A 22,860-nucleotide genomic window follows, 5' to 3' on the forward strand; every position below is an offset into this window, starting at 1 on the left:
CTGGGCGCATCTTGCGATTGGCGCGTGCGTGTGTGTGTGTGTGTGTGGGTGAGTGTGCACCTCTCTGTCTGTCCACAATATACACCTTCTGCTGCAGAAAACTGCATAACAGTTTGTGATGTGCGTTGTGATTGGCCAACAGCTAACAGAACTACAAGTACACACACTTGAATTGTTTCTGTGTTTGGCTGCAATACCTCGCTTCAGCTCAGCCACTGCATTGCAGGCACACCTCATGTTGGGATTAATTTATTATTTGCCAAGATTTTATGAAGTGTATTCTATAATGACTTCCAGCTGATTGTGTGCATGCAACTCTTGTTTTAGAGTTTTATTTGCATACATCACTGGTTGGCTCAATTGTTTGGGACGGTGAGTAGGACTAAATACTTACAGCTAATGGAACTACCAGTATCCACAATGCTGTATCTCTCCCCATCCCAGCCAATGCTACCTCGGTGGTTTAGATTTTTTATTTTGCAAGATTTTATGTCATCCTACTGCTCATTTGGATGCATGAGGTTAGCCAATTGTAGGATATATTTAATCACACAATACAGCAGTGGTGGTTGTAGACTGACCTGCCGGAGATCTTCATTCTGAGTGGACCTTTCTAGTTTATGAATCTTTTCATTGTTTTCTTAAAACTGATAAAATAAGATAAAAAATCTCTCCCCATGTACACACCTGTCAGGATTGTTCTTATAATGGATGTCAGTCTTTAGCATAAAGAAATACCCAAATAAGTAAGTAACGAAAGTTGTCTTTTATACATCACACTCCCAGGTCAGAACTGAGCATGCTCACAACATAAGACTAATTAAATAGAAGACACACAATAGGGACACTATATAAAAGTCATCTATGACATGACAATAAATGAATACATTACATGTAATACAGGCACGTTTTAGCTGCTCTCTCATGGTGTCCATGAAACTACAGTATATCTGGTCTAATGTTTTGCAGAAGCATTATAAACCACTTTTAAATTATCCAGTGATGTTTTCTCAGTCAGGACGGATTCAAATAAATTATAGATATATGAAATAAAAGCAGAAATAATCACTTTAAATGTGTGTTTAAAAAAATACTAAATAAAAGCAGTTTTTTAAGCATTCTCGTCACATACGGACACGTGATCAGGACCCCTTGGCATCACTTTTTAACGCTTTAACGTCCTTTGATTTGATTCTTATTTTGGATAAATACAATGTATCACCACAGCCTTTGACGAGCTGTGAGGATGCTGCCATATGACACTGTCGTCTAGCTGTGTTCTTATTGCTAAAGTTTGGTTTTCGGCGGGACCCAAGAGCGTACACGTAGGCGGAAGGATAGGATTTGTAGGCTAGAAATCGAATGCAGAGATGTGGTGGCGTGAGTGGTGGTGGCTGAGCTGCAGGGTCGATACGGGAATCCTGGGCACGAGGCACAGAAGTTAGTACAATGGCAAGATGAAGGAAATCACAAAATATACTTTGTCGAAAAAGACTAAGAGTGGCCCGGGAGTCACACTACCACTGAAATGGTGAAATAATCTGGCCACAAGTCGAAGGAAGCCGGTATTTCACAGGGTGGTTTGATTGCAGACAGGTGCTGGAGATGAGCCCAGGTGCCGGTTGATGGAAGCTGTGCCCACTCCCCACACACACACAAACACACACACACACACACACACACACACACACAAGCGCACGTAAACACAGAGGATAGACTGGGGACACTGGAGACACAGGAAGTAGCAGACTCGTGACAGTTATTAGAAGAACACATTAAGTTGTTTTCAGTCTCTCTTTTATTTTGTTATATTTTCTGTTTCCGGCCTTGATATTGCTCAAACCATAAGAATCTTACCTTCAAACATTTTGGAATCAAGAAACACATTGATTGCAGAATAAGACAAGTGGCTAAACATTTTCTTAAATTTTTTTGTGGTGGCACAAAACCAGCAGGCAGCGCTCTGGCAGTTTGCTATGTTGGTGGATTTTTAAATAATTTGTGCCGGTCTCTGTGGTGTTTAGTGCACAGCTGCTTTGTACTGTAACACAAGCTTCTTCTTTAGTTAATTGTGTTCACTGTGTTTACCTCGATTAAATCACTGATACACAATAAGCCCACACTACTTTACAGCCCTCCCACTGTAACTCAGGCTACTAACTCTGAGGTGCCCACAGTCTATTCTTTATCATTTTTGTGCCATATTTTCAAATTACATAAAAATGCAGAATATTTTGAAATGTACAACATCACATGCATTGTGGTATTGGGTGTATTAGCCATCAGAATTATGTGAAGAGGGTCAAAGAGGCTTTTTTTTTCCTTCTCAAAGCAGAGGCTTTCGGAGCCAGAGACGGCACATTGAATTCCCAGAGAAGTTAGAAGCTTCATGCAGCCCCCGAGTAAACATTGTGTCGCTATGAAGCTTAAACTTTATGGGGAAACCAACATTTCAATATCGTCTGAGGTCACTGTTGCCTTGGTGACATCAAAAGCAGGATAACAGTGGGTTCATCGAGACAGCCAAGAAATACACATATATTAAAGGTCAGCATATACTTTGTGTGGTTACTGAATATGTTGTTGCTGCGGCTGCCACTCTCTAGCAAACAACACAGGCGATGAAAGTATTTGCCACCTGATTGAAGCCCATCTTCCACCCTTCCAGGTGGTATATAGAGAAAACCTTCCAGGAATAGTCTATTACGAGGTTCCTTTTTTATTGTTTTAGAAGCTCATACAGGAAGCTTGTCTATCAAAGCACTGTTAGAGTATGTTCTTCAAATAGAGTTTGCCAACAAAAAGCGATTGTGACAGAGCGTAAGAATAATGATGTCGGTCTGTTGGTTTAGTTGTTAAAAATCAACAAAAGAGGTTGCCATGTTGCTCAGTCGGTCTCCTGATCTGGTCCACACTGAAATATCAAATACAATATTCCCAAACACTTTGGTACAGATAACGGGGTCCAGGCTGATTCATTTAGCAATCCCCAGATGTTTCCATGTAACGGCACCAGCTGGTCAAAGTTGTTACTTATCCTGTGAAATACATCCACATCTACTCAACAGTTTGACATTAATGGTTAAAAGGATCAGGGGAAAAGGCGAATGCAATATGGCAATTTGATCCCCAGCTCCGCTAATCTCCAAATTGCTCCAGAAAATTGTCTGGTATGGGATATAAACCCTCCACACCAGACTCTCCCCAACTAGACGGTCAGAGAAACTGAGGTGGTATTGATGGTGAGAGGCGAGCAGGAGGGGACTTGTTTTATCTTACTTTAAAGTAACTTTACACACCTGTCACGGAACACAATTATAAATTTTACTGAATAAATAATCGTATTTTCGCACAAACCACAATCTTCTCTGAAGCCTGTTCAAATGGTTTCGAGGCCTGAACATTTCTGCATAGTTGTGTTGTGTAAGTAAAACGAAAATATCTTAGATTAAGAGACTGTATGCATGTAATGAGCGGTGTACCTTTGCTGTGAAAACGGAAGTTTATTTAAAAAAGATGCAATACATGTAACAAGTGGAAACTGACAGGCAATCGCCAGCACATCCAACTCACTAGAGGGGTAGCCAGAGCGTTATAGTGTTACGCTTAGGGCCACTGACGGTCTAACGATTTGGGAGTGAGAATGTGTTATTTCCGGGCCATAATCATGGCAAATGTGTGAAATATTTTGGTTAATGATGAAGTTCCACCATCCATCCATGCAGAAACACAAACTGTAGTCAATGATTAAAATATCCATTCTGGGCTACTGTAAACACAAAGTGACCGGCTGTGTGATGAGGACCTGCTCTGTATGTAGCTGATTATTTTCATGATATTATACACTAAAGAAAGCTTTTTGCCAATAGTGCCCCTAAATGTCACACACTGCAGTCTTTCAACTATCTTAAGCTTAATAGGACTGTATTTAAACAAAATCATTGTGTCCATGTTTTCCTTGAGGGGGGCTTTTCTGACCTGGTGAAATATTGGCAAGTCTCATAAATCATGTGTATTATTTATACACATTCTAGAAATAAATATTACAGTAAAGTACCGTCACCCACCTCTACATTCCTCGCACACTGATAGGATCTGCTCTGATTCCAAGTTAAGCAAAACCCAAAATATGGTTTGCTTTTACTGAATTTCCAATATCCTTGCAGCTTTTAATGTAATTGCTTGACAGCTTCATTAAAATAAAAAGGGACATGACTGTCTGCACAGTTTGATTTTGAAGAGCCCGCTCTGTTGATGGAATACAAGAAAATAGTGTACTGTGAAATAATGAGAGATATTTGTCCAATGCATTGATATATGATCCTTTCATCCCAACTACAGTATTCTCATTACTCCTGATACCAAAAATGTTACAGCAGGGTACCACCTTTGATCCATGTGGACAGTAGGCATCATTCCGACATTTTAGCTCACCCCTCTATAGGTCAAAGGTCAGAGTCAACTACAGAGCTGAGTTCTGCTCAGCAGGTTTAAAGATGAGTGACCACAAGTGATACGACTCTCTGATCCCTCTGTTCCTTACCTTATCGCTCCTATCAAAGATGTCTCCGTCTAATGTACAGAGGGACTCGGGCTTAGAGTGTGTGGGCAAAGCTTTCTGTCTGCTTTCTCTTTCTTCAGGAGTATATGTTGTGTAAACGGTATCCTCTGCTGGCAGCGCGGTGGTGCAGTGGGCAGCACGGTCTCCCACAGTCCAAAGACATGCACGTTAGGTTAATTGAAGACTATACATTGCCCGTAGGTGGTAATGTGTGGGAGAACGGTCAGAGAAGTTAAAGGTGACAGCTGGGATCAAATTTCAATGCGGAATGTCCTCCGAGGAAAAAGTTCCCACGGGCATGAGGTGAAAGGGGCAGGTGCATGCTGGGAAGTTAGTTATTGTAGTTATGTCAGCTAATGTGGCCCACTCACCAATATGGTCAGCTGCTGCAGCAGCAGAGGCTATAACACTTTGCTCATGGAGGCTACTGAGCTACTTGAACAAAATAAGAGCCTGATTGCTGGAGGCATCACAAAAGAAGCCCGATCAATGAGGTCGAACTTTGAGGCAGGAGGCACAGAGCATGAGGCAGGGCCATTGGGAAGGAGGCCACATCGAGGCCAGGGGCTGGAGACAAGAAGCAGATGCAGGACCTAGGACCAGCTTCAGACACAACCAGGTCAAATGGACCCTATGAGATGTGAAGTCACAAAGACTCCGGGGAGGAAGTAGAGTTAGTAATGTGCAATGGAGAGATGTAAATTCATCCATAAGGAGAGAGAGAAGAGGTGATAAGAGCTCAGTGTATCCTAAAACGTCCCCCAGCAGCATATCTAGGGGCTTAAAGAGGAAAGTCTTAAGTCTACTCTTAAATGAGGTGACTGTGTCTGCCTCCAGGACTGAAGGTGGAAGTTGGTTCCATAAAAGAGGAGCTTGATAACTGAAGGCTCTGGCTCCCATTCTACTTTTTAAGACTCTTTAGGAACCACAAGTAGCCCCGCATTTAGTGAGCGCAGCTCTCTAGTGGGGCAATATGCTCCTACAAGCTCTTTAAGATGTGATTGTGCATCATCAATCAAGGCTTTGTAGGTCAATACATGCAGAATTCCTCTAATACTGATTGTATGTAAATATGGTAAATATGGTTTCTGAGAATGCTGTCCACCGTGTATGAAATATGGTAACATTAACCTGCTATTTGACTTGAAGCTCTGCAAGGATTTCCCATAAAAGATTTGAGATCACCCTTTCTATTTTTGGTTTTTTGAAACAAGGGCCAGAGAATACTAATATGGCTCACACACACCCACATGCACACGCACGCACACACACACACACACACACACACACACACACACACACACACACACACACGCTGTACCTACAATCTCAGAAACTCTTCTACATGAACACAGACATTTTATTGGAAGGTAAAAACGCCTGACAAAGAAAATGTAAGTTCAAAAGTTCAGTTACGAGTTCTAATTGTGTTGATTGCAGCAGCACCACTGAAGCTAATGAACCACTGTGTTTTGATGCTTGGCACACAAGTCTTGGTTTTCAATAGCCTCGTTTGACTTAAAACCATCACGCTGGCAGAGCAAAGAAAGATAACACTTCATTCAGATTGTATTATTAATGTTCTTATTATGAGCAACATCAACCCAAAAATATTGAAGAATTTCACAATCTGACAGCTTGTATTGAATATATCTGAAACTCAACCTTTTGTTTGGATTCCACAAACAGCGTGGCCTCTTGCTCCACAGCGAAACAGAAGCAGCGCTGACACACTCGCTGTACATGTTTGTCATTCATGAAGGGTAAATGGGGTTTAAGCTGACATCCAATAAATAATTCATCCAGATTTTGTGTTACAAACAAGTCTGACGTGACTGAAACAAGTTAAAACACTAGTTACGGTCTATTCCAAGGATTGTAGTTGATGATCCTCAAATGTCAAAACAGAAATGTGTCCTTGTTGCTTTGAAATGGAAATGACAAAAATAGGGCGCTCAGACTGATCTGGAATATAAATAAAAAGAGCATGAAACCACATTTATTCAGGAAAACCTAATAAGTGTGAGGCATCCAGAAGAAATGATCACAGTCATATGCAGTCAACTAGGTCTTCAGATGTCCTGAGATGTGTTATTCATGTTTTGAGGCATCATTGATGTCTTCAAATGTGTTTTTATGTTTAAGAAAAGTGTCAGTCCAGAAAAGCAGCTCTTGTTTAAAATCGCCTATACCGTCAGAATGCGACTGGATATTGAACATCTATTGTACATTACATTACATTGAGCTAAAATGTTTTATCCAAAGCAACTTACGTTCATAGAGCGTAGACACAGCTATGGGGAGCAATTCAGGGTTAAGTCTCTTGCTCAAGTCGGGGAACCACCGATCCTCTGATTGAAGGACAGATTTAATTAATGGAAGTTTATCAAGCAGTTACTAAAATACACATATTTGAGGTGCAAGTCTTTCCTTTCTTTCTTATATTATTTTCCCAAAAGATGGGTTTCCTCGGTGACGTGCGGTGAGGTTCGTGGCTGGTGAGGCATTGACTTAGTCAGATGTACAAACATATGAACCCAATAAAGAAGCTTAAATCACCATTCAATCAGCAGCATGCACATTGACTACCGGTTGATTTTCATATTTCATATCAGCAGACTTTACACACACACAAAGGTAAAGTACATATTTGATTCCACCCATATATAGCGGCTCAGAGAAAGAGCACATTCCCTCTGCACCCTCCGTGTGCATTTCATTTGCCATGGCAGTTCCACAAAGCATACTCATTTAATAGAAATAAAAATATGCTATATAGCCTACTGCAGTGTACACTTTTAAATGAAGGTCATTCGTCTACCCTTCTGGACTTTATTGTAAAAGTCCTCCTCATCTTCAAGCGTGAACTCAACTGGCCGGCTCACGCCCGCCCCCTTCCTTGAGGCAGAGATACTGTTGGCCTCCCCTCTGCTTTTTCTCTGCGGTTTTATGTCAATCAGCTAGAATAAATAGGTTTACATACACACGAAATTCACAACCTATTCTATGGAAAGAAAGGACATATAATATAAGTGTCTACACATATTACATTGGTGACAAACAATGAGGAAGCAAAAGGATTCAGCTCTTCGCTTCCTCTCCTCTCCTCTGCTTGAGAAGGACATGCGCAAATTCAGCGATTGTGATTATAAAAAATGCTTTCAATTATTGGAATCATACGTATATTACATTCATAGCACAGATCAGTAGCTATATATGTAATATTCATTTAATATTCATATTCAGCCTCACCTGTCTCCCCTGACCGGACCCTGGGTTCATTCGTACAAGGCTACATTTTTTCTCCAGTCTTAGTTTGTCAACATTGAAACAAATCTAAATACAAAAATTCCAAAACTACTTGGTTTGGCTTAGTAGTGTGGTTGTACCATCATTTAAAGTCCTACCCCAATCATCTTCCCGACCTTCTTCATCCACAGACTTCGGAAGATCCACGAAAAACGTATTGTGATACGTCAAAACACTTTTTTTCTAGAGAAAATGCCTTTCCCTTAAAACATATCAGACGAAGTTGGAATGACACATGTCCAAACTTCTGTAAATATCGGAGGATTCTACACCTCATACAATGCTAATGTTTAGAGCCAGTGAACATCCAACATGATCCTGATCATTATGTTGCCTAACTTTAAAAGAGTTTGATTGCCATAAGATGGAACCTTTACCACAGTCTAGTTGCTGTGCGTAATGAAGATTCTTAAAACCTTGGCATTTAAGATCAAATCATAAAAATCCTTTATTTGACCCGCAGTGAGGATATTTACAGGATTACAGCAGAAAAGGCATTTGACGGCCCAAAAAAACGTTTAATATTGAATCTTTGCTAAATGTGGACACAGGTGAGCAGGTGGGCCGGGGGTCCAGTGACTTGGGGGGGGCTGGATGTAGGAATGATGTAACTGGAACAGGGGAAAGATTCAGAGGAAATCTGGTGGACAGATAAAGGATGGTCCTTAATGTGTTTAGGGAAGAGGATGGAGGCAGAATCATTAATCATCATCATCATCATCATTATCATCATCATCATTAATATATTCAATGTGGACATTCCGTCATTCACGTAATGCAGGGCTGATTTTTATTTCTTCTTCTTCAACAATAATCCATATTAATTCAAGAGTGCAAATGTATGTATGCAAACAATATTTAAAATACCACTGGCAGCACAAACACACTGTGATTGAACAATTTCTATTGTTACCCTGAGAACCTCTGGCAGTACTAAGCAGCTCATTGGTGGGAGGATTTGTTTTCTATCAATTTTTTTCATATTCTATTATGTTAAGTGTATTCTGAGCTGTGCACTAGACAACCTTGTTTGATATAAACTGATATTTAATGTCTCCTAAGAGCAGAAATCACAACAACTGTAGTATCAGTGGGGACATCATATTCAAATAGAACTCTGCTGATTAAAAAAATAATACATTTTTTCTGTGAAATGGGTTTGTCTAATTCAGGAGAACTGAAGGCTACTGTGTATCCTCATGCGTCAACCCTGTCTCTGTATTTAGGAGCAGTGGCGGCTGGTGAAATTTTTTTTGGGAGGGGGCGCAGTTGGGCGACGCGGTTTAAATAGCACTCAACAATGAGAAGAAAAGAGGTTTTGAGTAGAATATTGTAAAAAACAAAGCTTTATCTATCAACACACTGTAACTTTGGGCATGAGAGGTTCACAGCAGCTTTAAGGAACATTGGGTTGGGTTTCAGAGGTTTGCAAAATAAAAGAGTTTCACCCTCACATGAAAGAGGTTCAGAGCAGAATAGAGTCAGAAAGAGATCACATGTTACATTGGGTGTTTGACAGAGTAGACCCCACTACGTGTAAAGAAAAGTAGCCTCCTCTCTTTAAAGTTGGCAAACTTCTCCATAACTCTCTGGTTAAAGTCAATCATGTCTGTAACCAGCCTATTTCCATTAGTCTTGAGGGAATTTGTCTGTTTTTCAGAACTTCTTCGTTGTGTTTTCGATGCCAGTTCGGTCTCCTTCTGCTGCTCTGCTCTGCAAACAGGGTTAGCTTCATGCTGTTAGCTAGATAACTGCGGCAAGATTCGTGCTTTACACTTGTCTGAAGCTCTTTAGATCCCTCACCCCCGTTGTAGTCCAGAGAGTTTCAGTCCCAGGACTTTGTAACAACAGACAGGGGAAACTAAACAGTGCATTACTCACTGAGCTCCAGCTGACCAGCTCCGGTTAGCAACCTGCTCTCGTAGCTCCGTGGAGCTCTCTGGCTGAGGGAACGATACCGGTCTCTGATCTGCCGAATAGTCCAATCACGTGAAATAATAAAACGATGTCATTGGCCAGAGCGCACATTTTTGTGCCCCAAGATTCACGTTGCATCCGCCAATGAGAAGCCGTCCTTGCCGAAACGACTGTGAAATGTTTGCTCGCTGCCGCACACACACGTTGGGCCGGTGCCCCGAAAATGGGGAGAGGCTTCTCTCTGTGAGGATGAGTGGCGATATATTATATTTTTTCACATTAACTTAAGTGGTTGTTGACAGGCTGACGGTCTCCCACACACATTTAGCGCGTCAACACGGTATATTTACTTTTTAAATAATTTGGCATATCATGTTTTTTGACAGGATGTATTTTTTTTTTCTTCTTCTTTTTTTCATCTCAAAATTCTAAGAGGGGCGGCGCCCTAGCACCCTCTATGGACGCACCGCCACTGTTTAGGAGTATTGCACCTTGTAAATATTTTATTATTTCTACTAACTGTACTACTTCCTCAGTTTTCCATCCTCATGGTTCTTTCTTGCTGGACATGTAAGTGACATCTGCGTGGATATTTCTGACGTGAAAATTGTTTTGCTTTTCATCTCTCCATTTGAGCATTTCAATGGTCCAAACATGCAGATTTACCCTCCAGATTGTATAAAAAGCTCAGTCTTCACCTTGAGGCAGCTCTCAATGGAGTTGATAATCTCTTTTCTGAATAGTGCTGTGAAATATTCAATTCAATTCAGTTAATTTTCTATAGCCCAATATAAAAAATTACAAATTTGTCTCAAAGGGCTTAACAATCTGTATTCATACGTAGGGTTGGGTACCGAGAACCAGTGTCAATATGGCACCGGTTCCTATAGTCTACGACCGGTGCCGACTGGACCGAAAAGCAACGCACATTTCGGTGTTTCCTTTCGGTGCCTTAGCCGATTGAAATTTAAATTATTTGGAACTTCTCTGGCCTGTCAGCAGGTTACAATAGCCTATCATTGAATGTTTAAGCTAGCTCGGAGCTAGCACGAGCTACTAGCGCGAGAGTGATATCCGTTTTTGTTTTCAATGTTCCATGAGAACGGCTTTTACAGGGAATATGGCCGAAGAGGTTTTTAATGTCGTCATTGTCAATCGTCGTTTTGTGCTTCTTCTTTTTTAAAGTATCAGTTCAAGCACCGTTTAGGCTCCGGTATCGTTTTAAAAGTACCGGTTTAGCACCGGTATCGAAAAAAGAAAAAAAACGATACCCATCCCTATTCATACGACATCCCTGTCCCAGGACCTCATATCGGATCAGGAATAACTCCCAACAAATTAAAAAAAACATTTCACGGGGGAAAAAAGGAAGAAACCTTCAGGAGAGGAACAGAGGAGGATCCCTCTCCAGGATGGACAGGAGCAAGAGATGTCATGTGTACAGATGCACAGTGTTACAGAGTTACGACACATTCAATGAATATAACAGAAATGTATGAATAATTAGTAGTCGGCATGGACCGTGATCCAGACCTCCACATCTGGATTATTATAGATGTATGTAGCGATTTGCTCTGTAATACTTATAAAAGTTTAGCATTGAGCGCTGCTCTGTTGACGTCATCTACAGTAGCTGGAAAATGAATAGGTAGTATTTCATCCACTTTTAAATACGTGGATATACGCTTTAAAAACTTTTTTTTAACGTCTTTTTCTCACTCTCTTCCAAGATACGTCAAATGCTGCGTTCAGTTCACACCAAAAGCGTTGCGATTTTTTCGCGCGACGGGATCCCATGCAAAGTCAACGTACAGACGTGCGTGGTTGCGATGAACGCAACATTTTGCCTGGCGCCGCGTTTTGGGCGGCACGTTTTGGTGGGCACGTTTTTGCCGCCGCGAATTTTACCTCTACTTTTGGCGAAAACTTGGCGGAGCAACTCGGGCCAATCAGCCCTTGAGTTGCTCCGCGCGTCATCCCTGTCCCGCCGTTGTTGAATCAGAACAAGATGGAGGACACACTCGTTGCGGTTTGCGGGCAACCGGAGCTCTTTAACACAACCTCTTATGAGGACCGGAATCGCAGAGAATAAAACAGGCACAGGTGATATTATGTATAAATATATATCTATGATATAATGTTTTGAACCCACACATGAGGGTGTTAGATGTTCCGCTCTGGTAGCACCGGAAGCGGAAGTCTTTCAGACGTAACGGTTAACTTAATCGGTGAAAGTGACCGAGCTGTCTGCGCCTACCCTTTGCAACACTTTTGGTGTGAACACGGCAAATGGTTGCACGAGTAAAGCATTGCAAAGTTTCGCAACGCTGTTGGTGTGAACGCAGAATCACAGATTGGTGGAAGACATCTGCTATACAGTTTGACAGTAGCTCTCTCATGTATACTATGGATAGTTGAGAGGATCGGTCCAATAGTTCATTCAGAAGACGGCTTGATTAAGCATCCTGCAGTGAGAGAAAGACTACTCAACATCAAATGAGATATCTGCGGAGAAATCAATACATTTTTGTCGCAGGTAAAATTACATCAGCTCATTTAGAGTCTCTTTGCATTTGTTTGAAAGAAAAGAACATTACTGTTGTTGTTGTTGTATTTCTTGTGTGGATCTGGATGATAGTTCTCAGAGTCTAATGTTAGCCCTGTGCTGGGTGACATTAAATCAACGCAAAAAGAACAGAGCCAGCAGTGCCGTCCATCATGCTCAGACAAGCTAATGAGATATTATAACCATAAACAAAAGATTTAAAAAGAAGAAACGTTATCACCACAAACTCTTTTCTGCTCTAGAATCCCCATTTTTCAAAGCTGTTGAGGCAGAATGGGAAATAACAAGTTGAATAGGTGCTAACCCTCAGCAGCATTCAAAAACAAGCTCCTAACTAGAATCCTCCAGATTGTGTTATATATATATTATATGTGTTATTTATATATATATATTTTTCACAGCACTAATATATATATATATATATATTAGTGCTGTGAAAAATAACGTGTTAACGCGTTATGATTAAATTACAGGATTAATTAGTTAATTTTTGTTAGCGCATTTAACGCATGCGCAGAATGAGCGTCCAATACGTCTGTTGTTGGTCGTCTCTACAGCAGCATGTCATTTCTGTCTCTACGTGTCGCGTTAACACGACTCCGATCTCCGTCTCGCGCGCCGCAGAGCTCCGATGCCGGCGTGTGCGTGCACATCAGGACGAAAAAAAGTCACTTGTGATTAATTTGATTAAAAATTGTAATCGTTTCACAGCCCTAATATATATACACACATATATATATATATATATCTATATACATGTATATAGATATATATATATATATATTATCTATAGATATATATACACTACCGTTCAAAAGTTTGGGGTCACTTAGAAATGTCTTTATTTTTCAAAGAAAAGCACTGTTTTTTCAATAAAGATAACATTAATCAAAAATACACACTATACATTGTTAATGTGGTAAATGACTATTTTAGGTGGAAACGTCTGGTTTCTAATGAAATATCTCCATAGGTGTATAGAGGCCCATTTACAGCAACGATCACTCCAGTGTTCTAATGGTACATTGTGTTTGCTAATCACCTTAGAAGACTAATGTCTGATTAGAAAACCCGTGCAATTATGCTAGCACAGCTGAAAACAGTTATGCTGGTGATATAAGCTATACAACTAGCCTTCCTTTGAGCTTGAAGTTTGAAGAACAAAATTAATACTTCAAATATTAATCATTATTTCTAACCTTGTCAATGTCTTGAATACATTTTATATTCATTTGATAAATAAAAGTGTGATTTTTCATGGAAGACACAAAATTGTCTGGGTGACCCCAAACTTTTGAACGGTAGTGTAGATATAGATATATATCTATATATACATATATATGTATTGGTTTTGGCTTTCCGCCTCCGATGAAGAACATCTCACAGGAGTATCTCTCGTTGTTTCATCCAGAGACACACCAATAGGTTTGAAGTGAATTATCAGCAAGTTTTGAAATATTAAACAAGAGCCAAAATCTTTCTTAAAATTGTATGAGCTATTAAAGTACAAGGGTTTATATGTATCATTAAGGTGAATAGTTGCCAAATTCACATTTAAAATGGTTCAAAATACCAAAGAGGAGGGAAGAGTAAGCTATGCAAGTTGCATGATGTGTGATTTCATCTGGTTCCGGAATGTTGTGTTTCCCACCTCATCAGTATTTTTACTAAACGTATACATTAAGCTCGCCCTCTCCTTACGTATTCAAGCTTGCGTCTCGGGAGTTGGAGCTCCACAGCATTCGGTAGAGCTGCTGAAGCAATGAAGCAGCCTTTGTCTCTTTGCTCTGAGGAGCTGGTCAGGCAGTGTACAGCGTCACAGAAAGAGAGTTGCTGGATGTGCGAGTCATTCATAATAACTGTTTATTACTTAGCAAAGGTCCTGCGGCTAAATTGATAGCTTGGTCTGTGGTGTGGGCCATTCCTAACATACAGTGCACCCCCCCCCCCCCCCCCCACACACACACACACACCTCTTCTTCCTTTTGATGTACCCTATGAAGTTTTTTGTATTGTATCGTCTCATCTGAGTCTTGCTGCAAGAGCCAATTGCCCTTTAGGGACGAATAAAAGTTGAAAGTTAAAGAAAGTGTGTGCAAGCCCCTGAGCTTTGAGGAGGCAGATGGGAATGACGAACTGCCAGTGAACCAGTTTCACGGACTTCCAGTGGAGTAGAGCAGGAAGAAACATATCTCACTCTCCTCTGCTTGTTTCCCGCTCAGAAACAAAAAAATCTTTACTTGTCCATGGAGAATAAAACATGTCTGAGAAAAAGCAGAGGGATTAAATGTGACAATGATTCCATTTGCACATAAACACTATTCCCCTTTATTGATTTGTGTGCCACAAAAGAGGATTGACTTCAAATAAATGTCTTTTGTCGCGCGATATAATTCATATCTTTATTTTCAAAAACAACTGTTCCAGTGAAGTGCTTGCATTATTCATTAGAAGCTGTTTTATCAGTTGGAAAAGAATGGGAAATGTCTCATAAAAGAATGTGACTGATGCTTTTTCCTCATATCAAACGTTAACCACACAACTAAAATGTGAATCAATCCACCTCTACGCACCACATGCACTCATCAATGTTTCTTCATATTTAAACAGGGGGAGGCTTTTAGCATATGCAGCAGAATGCAGATTTGAGATTGTGCTGCATTATCTTTCACTGAGAAACTAGCTCCTGGATCCTTCAAACTAACCCTCCCCCATCTCTAAAGTACGGTCTAGACCAGCTCTACATCCTCTCGACCTGCTAGTCGGACTGGATGTGAAGTCAGTGTGTACATCTGAAAAGTTACCAGAAGAAAGCATCAACAAATAACATCAAAATTGATTCTTTAAACTTCTCTAGTTATAAAACAATTAAAGGATCCATCTGGTGTTGAGTTCTTGTAGAAAACATGGACCCAAAAGCAGCACTGAAAGAACAGTACAGGTTTAGACTGAAAAAAAGGTTGTATTACTCCAAAAATAGCACTCTGGTGACACAACGATCCGGCAACAAAATGCAGGAAGACGAGGGTTTAAATAGACAGGGAAGGAGCAGGTGATAGGACACAGGAGGAAACAATCAGGGAGAGGGCAGACAATCACAGGGGCAGGAAGTGCAGGGAAACTGAGAGAGCGACAGGGACTTCAAAATAAGACACAAGACACAAAACCTCCTAGATCACAGAATCTGGAATAGAAATAAAGTCATTGTGTGTTTCTTGTAATTGCTTAAATATAGCGTGACATAGTCAGACAATAAGCAACTGTGAATTAATCTGGAGCCTCTCACTTCATTTTTAATTCCCATGGGGCTATATCAACAGGTGTAGACCTTAATGCCCCTGGATGCAATGAATAGACCGACAACCAATGAGCAAAGAAACATGTGACGTAGCGCTGAGCGACGGAGAAATGCACCCAGCTGAGATGAGCTGTGATGGTGTAGAATCCCTAGGTCCGTGAACAAGTATTACCACCAATGGTAGCTTTCATATCTACCAGCAGCGACTAAGCTGGGCAGCTGGTTCATGACACGATCGCCAACCTGTCCCCCCCCCTTGCTGTTCACCATCTGGGTCTCCGGACTGCGTCCCCTTTAGAGATGTGCCGTCCTGCAGCACATTCATACAAATACTACATTTCTTCTGACTAGATGGGGAAATTATTCAACCTTCATACATGGAATTTTTTTTGTTTCTGTTTCCTTTTAACATTCTTCCACTAAAGTGTTTTCGATGCATTCGAACAATTTGTATGAAATATGTCACAAAGAAAAACAGTGACAGCACACGTTAAAGTATTTAATAATATTCGCGAACGCCTCTCACTGGAAAGGAGCATTACAGTCTTCGCTTGCCAACTTTAAAAGGTTAGTACGTCAACTAATATAGAGGGACCTGGAGGAGACAAATTAAATATGAATCATAAAAAAAATTTCAAGAAAGAAAAACTCAAACCTGATGTTTAAAATGTTCTCGTCTATTCACTTTTAACCTTCAACATGTGTCATTTGCTTCCACAGTACCACCGAAAATCATCAACCTGTCAAGAGATATCGTGGTAAATGAAGGCTCCAACGTCACCCTGATGTGCCAGGCCAGCGGTAAACCCGAGCCTTCCGTCAGCTGGAAACTCATCGACTCATCAGGTAATTTAATTACCCTGTAAATATGTACTTTGGCTCCACACCGGAGTTTGCTTTATTCAAACCTTCCTCACACATCTATCGCATTCTCTGTGCTTCCTCTCTTCCCCCCATCCCTCTTTGTTTATCGCTCAATCTTTGACTTTGTTTGACCCCTGGTGGATTTCTCGCCTCACTTATTACCCATCATTACCTGTTTCCAGATCATCATTACAAGTTAATTGTTCGCAGGAAAGTAAACTGACCCTGTTGTTATTGGACTAATTAATTAGGATAATGGGAGGGATGTAAATGTTCTGGAGGCACTTGACATTATTAATGCGGAGAACATTCCACTGTGTGAGGCATTATTCATTCACAAGCATGCCACGGCAAGGATGGCCAGAATCGTGAAAGTTGCATTGTGCATGCTAAATAGAATTATTGCCGTTATGCCTCGCTGAAGAATGAAGGGAACCGACTCATTCATAATGAGTTACTTTTGTGCTTTTGTCTGTGCGGTTCTTTGTGTTGATGCCGGGATCTGGGAATTGGAATGTAAATATGACACAAGTGTGACTGACCTGTCTGTAAGGAGATAAGCAGGGAGAGGGAACAGTCATGGCATACATTATTGTGCAGGCTGTGCAGAACAGACTGCTGTTGGACTTCTTGGTTTTCCTGCTTTCTTTTTTAATGAGAGAAAGCAAATGCCTGCAAATCACTTTTTGGGTCAAATGGTGAAACGTGTGGGGACTTTACAACAGATGTGACACCTTTGAGTGAGCTGATGCACCGATTGGAGTATCTTCTTGTTGAGTAATGTTGACATTCTGTGATTTGACGCCCATGAGCTCCTCTGTAATCTGTGCAGAATGTATCATCCACACAACCTCACTGCCTCGGTATGGAGGCAGTCTCCCATCCACCACATGAGCGCCATATTTGTATTTGTAACAAGTTGTTGTTCATTGAAAATTCTTGGTGTTTAAAATTATAATGACATTGCACACTTTGGTTTGAGTGACAGAGCTACCAACACAGCTGTATGTTGAGGGAGTGTTGGAGCACGTTGTTCAGCTTTGTCTCTGGGTTCTAGACTGCTGCTCTATGCCGAGCATACGAAGAGAACACCGTACACTTCCTCTGGTATATTACCGTAGGATCGAGGAACATCTGCTGGACCTAGTGGGAAGATTTAACAGAGAGTTATTGTGCAGGCCCCAAACATATAGCAGCAGAATACATGTTGAAGTCCATCAACTGCTAAGGAATGCACAAGGAATGTTAAGTATTGCAGTACAAGCATCATCACTATTAAATGTAGCTTGAAGCTTGTTGAATATATTTAATAAATCGCAGGTTGCAAACATATTTTTCTACAACCCCAACACTACTCTCACTTCACCTTGCTCCCTATCTTAAATTATGTTGTATTAATGTGCCGTTAAACCAAGAACATCTGGACCACACTTGAAAGCTTAGTGGACTTAGTAGATATTTTCTGTATCCTCAAGTTGTATTATTTATAAATATTATGACAGAAAAACACGATGGATAATAATAACAAGGCATGACCCATTTTTCTCAGGCACTCCATGAGAGGAAGCTAAAGTAGTAAATGAATGGTTACAAGACGACGGCAAACTTTCCACAAAGTCCAACCTGATTAATGACACTCAGAAATAGAAATGGAATGGATCTTAGTTGGGCAAGGTCTTGAAATTGTCTGTCAGTTTGTATTGTCCTTAATTGTCGACGAGACAATGGCAGAAGCCTGGCCCTAGGAGGACCACGTCATCAAACAAGACTAACACTCAACAGCCAGTGAAATGCTCAATGTAAAACTGTTCATATACCAAAATATTGGAAGAATATCTGAACGGATAACGATCGATGGATAGTTCACCAAATTTCACAAAACACATCAATGACCGCATCAAATTGCATAGTTGTCCGTCAGGAAGTTGTCGAGATGATTTATTCTGACCCATGAATGTAAAACTGCTGATGGTGCCTAAGGGAAAGTGATGGAAGCACCAAAGTCTTCAGAATTTAACCTCTGGCCATTACGGATGTCTGTTCGTGGTGATCCTTTAGCCGCATTGACTTAAACATAGGGAGTGTAAACTAGATAGAACTACAGCCTTTTAACCATGTCATATTAGTTCATTCCACCAGAGAGCTCAAAAGCATTTTACACAAAGTAGTCCATCTGCACTTAAAGTCTAAGCTGAATATTACCTCCAACCAGGTGGCGACCTCTGGTTCTAAAAAGGGAAGTCAATGCAGAAATTTCTGGAACCTGCATTCTCTCTGCTGGCGATCAAGGTCGTATAGAAGGCTTTGAGAAAAAGAACCCTAAACTATCACTTGTTTTAACTTTATATAGATGAGTTCAAGAATCTGTTGGAGCTAGAACCCACAAAATCAAGGCAGTACCACTTTTTTTTAGGTGGAGGGATCCGGGGCAGCTCAACCCTGCTGACTTTTCTGTGTATTCAGCACAGCAACAATCACAACTCACACTGGGAGTGTGGCAGCTTAATGGTGTAGGTGGCAATGCCAACTGGACCTTCTACTGTGAGTCACTATGTGTATGTCTGAAAAGTCGAGTCCAGATGAAGTTAACTCATGATGACATTCTGTCATACACTAAGCTGTAACAATGTCTTGATGAAGAGAGTTTGTGATGTGATGTTTGATGAGTGTTTCCTAGTAGAAGGGTGAGGACCGCTGACTCATTTAAAAATGATGGTGTGTTGAGTCAACATTAACTTGTGCATTAGAAACCATTGCTGGAGCTGAGGTGGTCCACATTGCCCCGTTATTATTTGATTTCCACCTTTTAGAACATCAGTACTTTAAAATGGCATGACAGCCTTCACCATTACTAGTGCGCTTGAATGGCATTGCTCACATTGGAACATTCGTCATTGTGTAGCTGATATTATATTTGATGTGGTGTGGTTTTTGTTTTGAATTCCTGATTCTGTTTCCTGATATTTTGGAGACTTTTCAAAGGTTTGATTTGGAAAAAAAAGCTCAAAAGTTAAACAAGTCACTGTCATCCACATACTGCCACTGTGCATCAGGCCGTCCAATGGATCTCCGTGTCATCCAGTTCTGGTGTTGGGACCTAATCAAGGGCTGTGTCTACTACCGGACACTTGAGCACTTCGAGCACTGACTTTCAGTGCTTAGGGCGCCACACTGACAAAACCAGCAGAATTCAGTGCACTGAAAGTACCCAGATGGCGCACTGCAAACGGGCAAAAAATGCAGTGTAAAACGATGGACACTACTGGCCCTAGACGGGTGCCATCTTGGCTACGTAGCGGAAGAGGAGGAGCCCTTTCGCCAGCTTTTCATTTTATTTCTAAAACAATGGCGGGCGAGATGGCTACGGTAGCACAAGCGGTAGACCACGAAGCTACAGACCGTTACGGTCTGTAGCTTCGTGGCCGTAAACCAGTTGCAAGAAGTGCATTAATTTTGTCAGTTTAAGTTTCGCGGGTATCGCAAGCAGATTTGCGTACGTCACTCCCGGCTTAATTTCGCGGGTGCCGTGAACAGATTTGCGTCCGTCACTTCCGCCAAGTGGTTAGCGTAAGTGTTCCATTTGATACAGCACTTATCAGCCACGCAGTGCACTACAGATGTCAGTGCACTGTATTGCAGTGCACTGTATTGCAGTGTACTTCGTAAAATGTCCGGTAGTAGACACAGCCATGGTGTCTGGTATACTGAACAAACAGCTTCGCCAAGTCCCCATTCCCTTTGTGCAGGAGGTGGCACTCTGTGGTGTCCCAGCTGGTCCTATGTAATTTGGATAAGCCTGGCTGTCATCTCTAGGGAGTGCTGCAAGGCCCTAAAGGCATCATTACGCTCCAAAAGAGGTGCTTGTAGGATGGTCGAATAGCATTTGAATCCTCTTTACTCCCACACCTTTACAGCGTTGAAATTGAGGGGATTGCAAACGTCAATTTCTCTAACTTTCCCGAAACCCACAATCAGACATTCACACCCACTTCACTCAGCAGCCAACCAGGTGTGCGTAGCTGAGAAAGAAGCCAGGATTTTAACTCTTTTTTTCATTTCTGTCGCTTTCTGTGTGTACAAAGGAGTGCAAAACTGTGAATGCCTTTCAGCAAAGACTGCAAATGTGCACTGTTATCCTCATGCTTAACTCATTATCACGTCCCGGTGAAGGCAGCTTGCCTTGATTGCCAATGTTCTTTGTCAATTTATATTATAATTATCCCGATATCACAAATGGTTTTGTCTCAAAAGGCTTTTTAATACCCCCCCCCCCCCCCCTCTGTTCTTAGATCCTCGATCTGAATCAGGATAAATATCTGGATAAATGGAAGAAACCTCATTTTGACAAACAATATAGATTTATTGTAAACATATGAAGCGTTCCCTGGTCTAGACAGTACCTCATGATGAAGCTGGCACACAGGTAGGGTCCAATCCATCTGTCCATCCATCTGATAAATACATATTTGCTTCTCCTGTTCAAACATGCAGCTTATCACATTATTATCTTCTGTGTGGTATTAAAATGGACTGAACTTGGTACTTCTGAAGGTTCAAATCAATGATCTGAGCAATGTTTCACTGATTTCAGTCACCTGCTGCCTGACTGTATCTAATTTCTGTTTCACTGCTGTCAGGAGGTTTTTGGACAGTTGATGAACTTGATTGAACAGACATTACTCAGAAATGTAAACAGTGGGAGCCAAGTGTGAGTGGTCCATACCGTTGCCAAGGGAAAATGTTGACAAATTCAATATAACAGAACAACCAATTTCTATCTGTATCTATTTGACGGCATGCTCTAAAATGGAAATGACACTTAAATGGTTTGAATGAAGTTACAGTACATCTCAGTGTGCAGGTGTTCCAGCTGAGAGTATAAACGGAGAAAAAAGTGTCTGATGAGGAACAGGTGTTGACTTGTTTGTTGTGTTTTACTCTTGAGCAGCCAATCGATAACATAATTGCAATGTGATCATGAACCAAATTGGACTAGCGCACCTGAAGAGTTGTTACAGAAGAGAGAGCTGTCTCCTTACCCTTTTTTAATTTTCACTCTTAATTAGGCCAATTGTGAATAAGTGAGTCAAGCAGAGGGGAGAGCAGTCTGACAGAGCGGACAGCAGGGTGAGAGGAGCCCACATGTGTTGGCGAGGTGTGGGACTGAACCGCTCACCTATCTCTGGGAACTATTGCCGTGAAATCTCATTAACTGAATCCAACAGCTGGTTTCATTGCTGCTTTAACTTCTTGGCTCTGATGTGAAGAACAGAGCTGTTTCCCCTTTAGACCTCCTCCAGGTGCAATCTATTATAATTGGCTATAAATATGTTTTCATGTGGGAGGAGATTGAGGAAGCTGAGTCATCCGTTGGCCAAATTAGTTTGATTTCACTATGCTGGAAACTTTTTGTGTTTATATATTTATGTTCTGCGTGGAGTTAGCACGTTCTCCCTGTGCACGTATGGGTTTTCTCCAGGTGCTCCAGTTCTCTCCCACAGTCCCAAGTCATGTCGTTTATCTTAACACTGACTCCACAGGTAGGGTGCATGTGAGCGTGAAGGATTGTCCAGGGAGCACATATCGAAAAAAGAGAAAGTCCCTCTTTTGTTAATATGTTTCATAAATGTGGACTACAAGCTGTAACCATAGAGTGCCATGGACGGCCTCCCCCCCTGGGGTGCTCACCATTTATTTGTGGCAAACAATGGTTTGAAATTAGATTTCTTTGCATCTCACTTGCATTGTTCATGTTTTTTTAATGCTGGGTTTTATTAGAAAGCCTTAAAACTAATCTTTGACAGTTATTGTTCAGATCTCAAACTCTGATCTTTGCTATATGCGTATGCTGCAAGACAGCTGTGTGTGTGTGTACTCCCATTAATAAGTCCGACTTTTGTGATCTGGTTGAGATTCTGTATTTAAAAGAAGCCATTTTTCTGAGCAGCATGCCCATTTGTAGGTATTCGTTATTCTCTGCTCAGCTCAACACTCTTCATGATCACATGTATGCAATGATTGGTTTATTATGTTGGTTTATCTGTTTAAAGTCCATATCTGACAGAGAACATTGATATACAGATTGAGGAATTATTTATTATATATTTAAATACTACAATTCAGGGTTTCAATTCAGTTTATTTTGTGTAATCCAAAATCACAAATTACAAATGTGCCTCTGTACCTTGTCCCAGGATGTCTTTTGGCTTTTAGTTTGGTGTGGTATGAAAATGTAAATAGACTAGCGTCAGCTTGATTTTGACTTTCCTCATGCAAGATAAAAGAAAACAGTGATTCATTATTTCTTCCATTTTGTTTTTTTAGGGGGGCAGGGGGGGGGGTTCT

The 22,860-nt window shown here is 41.0% G+C and overlaps 1 protein-coding gene across 4 annotated transcripts in view; it reads left to right on the top strand.

Moving 5' to 3' along the window:
• Positions 1-22,860, top strand: part of ntm (neurotrimin) — a 507,513-nt gene that overhangs the window by 462,484 nt on the left and 22,169 nt on the right. For all 4 annotated transcript variants that reach the window (XM_056411525.1, XM_056411524.1, XM_056411526.1 and 1 more), the window contains one exon: positions 16,372-16,497. In XM_056411525.1, coding sequence (XP_056267500.1) covers positions 16,372-16,497 — 126 coding nt within the window. The remainder of the gene's footprint in view (positions 1-16,371; positions 16,498-22,860) is intronic.

The sequence above is a fragment of the Pseudoliparis swirei genome, chromosome 3, assembly GCF_029220125.1.
Source record: "Pseudoliparis swirei isolate HS2019 ecotype Mariana Trench chromosome 3, NWPU_hadal_v1, whole genome shotgun sequence".
Lineage (NCBI taxonomy): Eukaryota > Metazoa > Chordata > Actinopteri > Perciformes > Liparidae > Pseudoliparis > Pseudoliparis swirei.